Source organism: Jatropha curcas, chromosome 7 (genome assembly GCF_041381405.1).
Source record: "Jatropha curcas cultivar XTBG-Jc1 chromosome 7, XTBG_Jcur_1.0, whole genome shotgun sequence".
Taxonomy (NCBI): domain Eukaryota; kingdom Viridiplantae; phylum Streptophyta; class Magnoliopsida; order Malpighiales; family Euphorbiaceae; genus Jatropha; species Jatropha curcas.
The window spans coordinates 3,063,127-3,070,210 of NC_143157.1; the positions used below are offsets into that span (position 1 = coordinate 3,063,127).

General features: G+C 26.9%; 1 protein-coding gene across 1 annotated transcript; it reads left to right on the forward strand.

Moving 5' to 3' along the window:
• The first annotated feature begins 4,694 nt into the window (after positions 1-4,694).
• LOC105650964 (hypothetical protein) lies at positions 4,695-5,259 on the forward strand. Its single transcript, XM_012237933.4, has 2 exons — positions 4,695-4,913; positions 5,022-5,259. The coding sequence occupies exons 1-2, from the start codon at positions 4,785-4,787 to the stop codon at positions 5,100-5,102; spliced, it is 210 nt and encodes a 69-aa protein (XP_012093323.1). The 5' UTR covers positions 4,695-4,784; the 3' UTR covers positions 5,103-5,259.
• Positions 5,260-7,084: the final 1,825 nt, after the last annotated feature.

Genomic DNA, 7,084 nt, shown 5'->3' on the forward strand with positions numbered 1-7,084 from the left:
AGGAGAATTAATGACTTAATAAAACTCTTGCGTTTTCATTTCTCAAACCTCTAAAACGTAAATCTATAAAAAGTTTTATGAATTTATTTTTAAGAGAGAATTCATTTTTATCAAAAACTTTAGTGATTTTGTAATAATCTTTCTCTGAAACACTAATCAATCAACTAAATCTCGGATCATTGTTCAAAGAGCAAGATTATTGGTGTTCGTGCCCATTTTCAGACCTTGGGTTTCTCTTCAAAGCAAGGTAAATCTGAGAGTCTAATACCTTTTATTTCATCTTTTTCTTTTCTTTAATGATTAAAATCACCTTTCTTAAGCTTGGTTGTGAGGGAAATCTGTGATCAACCAAATAGAGGTCTGTCTATGTGGAAGTGGCATACCTTATAAATAAGTGGTGCACGCCACACGTAGTACCACATACCATATGTAATGGCGCACGCCACTTTCCCAAAACCAAACACTCTGAAATTTTCATTTTTTGGATTCTAGTCTGAAAAATCCTGCACGCCACAAGAGTTATAGCGCACGTTACTTCAATCCAGAAGTTCATATTTGAGCTTCACGTAATTTAATTTTAACCCGTGGATCTTTTGAATCTAATACTAAACGTCAATGTTTATTATAGTGTTTTTGATTCATTTTGATCCTAATAAACAACAATAACTAAGAAATGGATTGTGATGGTCATATTTGTTCATCATCCATGATGAATATCAAATTCTTGAATCCAAATCTATATAATAACTTGAATTTAATTCTTTAATATTACTGTACTTTACATTTTCGTATTTTAAATTCCAGCCATTTAAGTTTCAAGCACTTTTTTATGCTTTATTTATTATTGCATTAACCCATTAGTGAATGATTTAATCTTTATGTATGGTTTATTTATCTTTATGTTTTGTTCATAAGTCCTTTTTGTTACTAATATTCATAACACTGCTTTCATTAGCAAGTAATTTATTTGTGTATGGTTTACTTTCCCTTTAATGTTTTTATTGTTATTTGGCATTATTTAAAGGGTTGGTAATGACCTCTAATTAATTGCATATTGTTAATAATTAGGGGTTTTGAAAATTTAAATGAGTTAAAGGGTATAATATACTTTAGGTGGATAAATTGTAATTCTTTTCTCCTCCCTCTTTCTTTGTATGATTTTGGTTTTATGTGTGTTTTATGATTGATTGTTAATAATGCTTACAATTGTCATATTTTTCAAAATATATTAAAATCATTTTTAGCATCTCAATTTAAGTTGATGCTCATATTATATTTTGAATGATTGGACAAATGATGGAGGCCGATTTATGACCTGGCGATCCAGGTGCATAACACCTTTCTGAGATCATACCTAACTTTCTTATCTAAACTCTAGTTAAAACTGAATCGATTATTTCCAATGAAATGGTTTATTCGAGATCTTCCCTAAAAAAGGTGACGACTCTAAAAATAAACTTTTACCAAAGTAATAGTCTTTTTATCAAAATTTCATTTCAAAAATAAATTCGTCTTTCTGAAGGTAAAATGAGTTTAATAGATAAGAAAATCAATTTATAATTAAAATAAATTTAAGCACATACCCCGTCTAAAAGAGGCATCTTCAACATCATATAAAAAATCAATTATATCCTTAATGGTTATTTTACATTTTAATAACAACCGCTATCAAAATTTTATCAAATATAAACATTCATCAGCTAATTCAAACCAGTCACAAGCCAACAGCCACCAACTATTAGTAACCACTATTGGCTATCCGTTGGTAGGGGTGTGCATGGGTCAGTGCTCACATCCCATCCCATCACATATTTTGGAATTAGATGTGATGAGAATTCAGGTTTATGGGACAAGATGTATTGGATCGGATTGGGAATCACTCAGAATTTCCCATAATCTTATTAAATTATTTTTTATAAAAAAAGACAAAATTATTATATTCATCAATTACACTCAAACAAATTTCATTTATAAAAGTTTAAGTAAAAAAAAAGATTAAATCAAATAATTAATTTAAGCATTAATGATTTACTATTAAAGTTATAATGGAAGATTTTTAAGTAGTTACTTTCTAATTAATAAAAATATTAAATATAATAAAATAAAATAATGCAAGAACTATATACAATTTAACTTTTCATGTATTGTATAAATTTTAACTCATCATTTTTTTTTTTTACTATTGTTGTCTTATTCTTCTTTAAATTTGATACTAACTTAATTTAATTTTGGATATCATCTAAAAAATAAATAATGATAATATTGAGCATAATCAATAATTCAGTTATCAGGTTAATCAAAATTAATATTTTCTCATGGATTGATTAATCTTTCCATTTTTTATTTAATAGAAAAAATTTATTCAAAAAGATTTACTTAAGACATAAAGTAAAATAATAGAGGAAAACACTATGTTGAAAAATATATTCAATTAATTGATTCATTTTATATATATATATATATATATATATATATATATATATATATATATATATATATATATATATATATATGTGGAAATACAGAGGGAATAATGAGATTTTCGATATCGCCCTTAATGAAATTTAGAATATCCTTAAATACCCTTAGTCGTAGCCAATTCAAAAATTATATTTTATATTAACAAGTAATTCAACACTTTTTTTCCTTAAGTGAGGTCAAGGGTTCGATCCTCATGGATAGAGTAAATACCGGCTGGAAGCACTTTATCCTTTTTTGAGCCGACCTGGTACGAGCAGGATTTAGTTCTAATCCAGTGGACTTGGGATATATGTGTTTAAGATAAAAAAAAATTACATTTTATTATTTGATTGGATATAATTTCTAAAATTTATTTTTTAAATAAATAAATATATATAATAAAAAAAGTATATTCTTTTTTTTTGTATGGTTGTAAGAGAAATTATGGGTTTATTTGAAGAGAATATAATGTTTTTTTATGTAATCTTTTTTCATTACTTAATTAACTTATTTATTTATTTTAAATTTGCAACTTAGAACAATAGAGAAACAAAATACTTGAATAAACTCATTAACTAACCAATATTAGATCTTAGCATGATTTGCTTTGTAATATTCATTTATTGACTTAGTTTTTTTTTTTTTTTTGTCCATCAAAATCAAATTTAATTAAATTATAGCATTTCAAGGATTATTTTTGAAATTCAAATTTATAATTTTTTTAATATAATTTATTTCTTGTTATAAGTTGAGTTCTTAAAAGAGTTTTATTTTTAATAAAAATTTATTATTTATTATTTTCTTTTCGTTATTGAATTAATTTGTAACCACTATCACTTTAATATAATAGGAGATTTATATCTCCCTTGCAATAAAAAGATGGTTTCCTGATTACGCATTTTTAATTTTTTTATATTTTTGTCTTTTATGTCCTAGATATGTTTGACTAGTGTTTAAGAAATTGAGAAAAACTAGAACTATATATTTATGTTTTGGGTCATTTTTTGAGTTTCAAGAGTTTGTGTGCATGTTCATTTATTCCTTTCTGTAATACACTGGATAAGTAGTACTATCACTATAGCCAAAATAATTACCATTATTAATTGAGATCATCTTCTTATTTCTTTTCTTTTACCTATCAGTAAAAAAAAATTATTATTATCTTTCATTATAGTTGTATATAGATATTGATTTGGGATTAAGGGCAAGGGTTGAGGGTTGAGTAATGATTTGATTTTCTTTTTGAGCGCCTATCAGGGTTTTAAGAATCTGTAATTATAAATTAGGGACTGAAAGATTAGGTACAACGATTAGATTGAACTTTATTTTGAGACCACTTCATTATATGAAGATAGAATCAAGTATATAAGAAATAGAATTGCAAGTAGCTTATACGACAAAATCAAATTAACCAATTATATTTATTTTAATTTAAACAAAAACTTATGCTTTAATATTATATAGATAAAAAAATTAAAAAGAGTATAAAAAATGAAAATATAACGAGCATTGTCAACGTGCAATGAACGTTATAACAAAGACTGGTATTTAAAAAATACATATTATTTTTTATTTTAAAAAACCTAAAAATAAAAAGAATAAAATGATTTTTATGAACATAATTTGAAATTCATAAAAAAAGACACCTAGAATTTTAAGAAAAAATGGGCTGGGAATACCTGATCTTCGGGATGGGACGAAACTTGGGTCGGTACAAGTCAGTTTTAATTAAAGAACTATTCACGCTCCATAATTACTTTTGAAGTGCAATTTGGAATGAGACTATTAAATTAATATCATGTTTTTTTTGAAATGATTTTCTAAAATGGATTGAAATTTTCGCAGTCCTGTGCACACTCCTATCCGTTTGATATAAACAATTAAATGAAAAAGGCACTGAATAGCTAAACTAAATGAACGATGAATTATTAGTCTAATCTAAATTGCTTTTTAAGTTTAATCAAGAAAAATAATATGGTGAAAAATTATATATTATTTTTCGTTTGTTAATTACAGAATTAAAAAAAAAATCTTGTTGATAACTCATTAAAATAATAAGAATCTCAAAACTATTTCGATTTCGTGAAAAAATTATTATTTTTAAGTTAATCTGAATTCTAAAAACCGAAAAAAAAAAAAAAAAAAAAAAAACTGAAAGTACAACAAAATGGGAGTCGAATGGTCAATAAACCTTTTTTTTTTTTGTCTCTCCTTATACAGCAAACGACAACGTTTGCTTTCCTCATAACCATTCATTAGCAGGGGGGGCAAAACGAAACCTAAAGATTTCGAATTGGAAGGGAAAAAGGTACAGAGCAATAGCAATGAAAGGATCGGAGCTATCATCGCCACCAACTATAACCATCAAAACCAACAATAACTATGTCGGTAAGCCACAAAAACCTTATTTCAGGCCTGCCCAAGATGACACTAAACCTCCACTTCAAGACCCAGTAACCATTCTCTCTCTATTCTTTCTTTCTTTCTTTTTATTGTCATATTTTAAGGCTTTATGTTTGGTTTTATTATTAATTTTTAAAAAATAAATAAATGAATTGCAGATCCTGAGATCGGATCCCATTGAGACGGAAGAAGCAGTGCTGCGATTGCCTCCTTTTCCTGTTGTAAAATTGAACCACTAATCTTATTGAGGTTTATTGGATTCTCTGTAACTATTTTTCCCCTTTTATTCTCATATTTTCTTTTCTTTTGTTTTTTCTTTTTACTACTCTGTTGAAACCGATTAGAGTTTGTTTATTGAGTTAAATTAATAAATTTGAATAAAGAATTGAAAGCTTAGTTCATAGATGATGAAATTTATCCATTTTTCATTTGATTATTTATCGAAATTTTAATAAATATGATGTAATTGTAGTCTTTAAAAATTTATTTTTTTAATAATTATTTTGTAAAATATTGCCTTTGAGTTGATTATGCGAAAGAAAATTTCATAATATTTCTTTATAAGTTAAATAAATTATCATAATTTGAGATATAGATGTGGAAAAAATGTGAAAAAGAAATATAAAAATTTATATACTACATTGAGGTATATCAAGAAGAAAAAAAGTTATTTTTCTATGCATAAAATTGAATTTAATTAATAAAGTGGTATGTAATCAAAGGTATTATTTTTGTACGAATGCAAAAGTAATAAAATATTTAAAAATACAACAAAATTTGTATTCTTATAGGGCTTAATTATAATTTCAAATTTGTCTCGAGCTTAATAATTTTTAATTAAACTGGTGAGCGAAATTGTTCTTGAATTACTCGAAGCTCGGTTCAGAAAAAGTTCACTCGAGTTCATTAGATATGCTTAATAAACCCGTCTTGAGTCTCCAGTATTAGAAATAGTTCATAAGACAGATTTAAGTAAGCCTACATCAAACCGAAGTAATTTTGATGAAAAGCTGAACCAGCTTGTGAGCCAGTTTTAAGTGAACTGTGTGATTTTTTGTTGCCTCTTGGCTCATTCTGCACATCTGAGTGTGAGTTATCGATCTCTCATTTGCATAGTTTACGCAAAATTTGAGCTCAGTATCCCCTTTTAATCAAGAATTGGTCCATTAGTACGGTGATCTACAATCAAGACTCGTGAATTTAAGGTATGTTCTATCCAAATTTTTTCATTTCATTTCTGTTGAAATTTGTTTATGTTAAAACTGGTTTATGTGTATGTTTTTGATTCTTGAACTTTTAAAGTTTGTGAATAAAATTGATTGATGATCCGCTAATAACATCTGCAGTTATCAGTTCAAGTTGAATCGTTTATGTATATAGAGTTATATGAATTAGTATTTTTTTGGTGTCAAATTGAGTGAAGTGGACACAGTTCGTATGAGCAAAAGTTCGATCTTTTTGACTTCCAATTTCAGTTGAAATAAGGAATATCAGACATCTACCCCTTGTCAATAAATTTGTTTATTATATTTAAAATTCATTCTATAAATCCATATTTATTGAAGTTCTCAATTTATTTTTTTCATGACAGTAATTACTACTAAGGGTGGCCACGGTTCCGGAACCGGCGGTTCCGGTTCCAAAAAAATTGAAACCGGACCGAACTGAAAAGTTCCGGTTCTGGTTCCGGTTCCGGTACGGTGACAAAACCGACGGTTCCGATCGGTTTTCCGGCGAATCGCATAATTTTAAATTTTAAATTTTAAAGATCGATTTTCAAAATTTAATAAATTTGTGAAAGTTATTTGTAAAAAAAATACACCTAAAAAATTTAAAAATACTTCAATTAAATTTATTTTTTTAAATACTTGAACATAATTATTTTTTTTTAAAAAAATTCTTTAACTGAATTTATTTTTTGTTTAAAAAAGTTTGAACATAATTTAAAAAAAAATAAAAAAAAAAACTCAAAACTGATAGAATCTAATGTGCTGTTGTCCATCGGCCAACTGACTTTGAAAATTTATCAAGAAAGCAAATTTTTTAGAGGGAGTTTTTGAGGAGAGAATGGGCATTGGGTAGCATGTGGCTGATGGTGAAGAAAGAGTGAATTGATTGGCTGGTTGGGTTCCCCATAACGGTTTTGTCGTATTTGACCAGTTTAGCACGTTTTGTGAGAAAGTTCATTCTTCATTGTGAAGGACAGTGTACTGTTGAAACT

What these genes read in the sequence shown, in the direction of transcription:
- LOC105650964 (XM_012237933.4), top strand. Translation starts at nt 4,785, where the DNA reads ATGAAAGGATCGGAGCTATCATCGCCACCAACTATAACCATCAAAACC. An exon ending in AACCTCCACTTCAAGACCCA is followed by an intron (nt 4,914 to 5,021) that starts GTAACCATTCTC and finishes AATGAATTGCAG; the next exon opens with ATCCTGAGATCGGATCCCAT.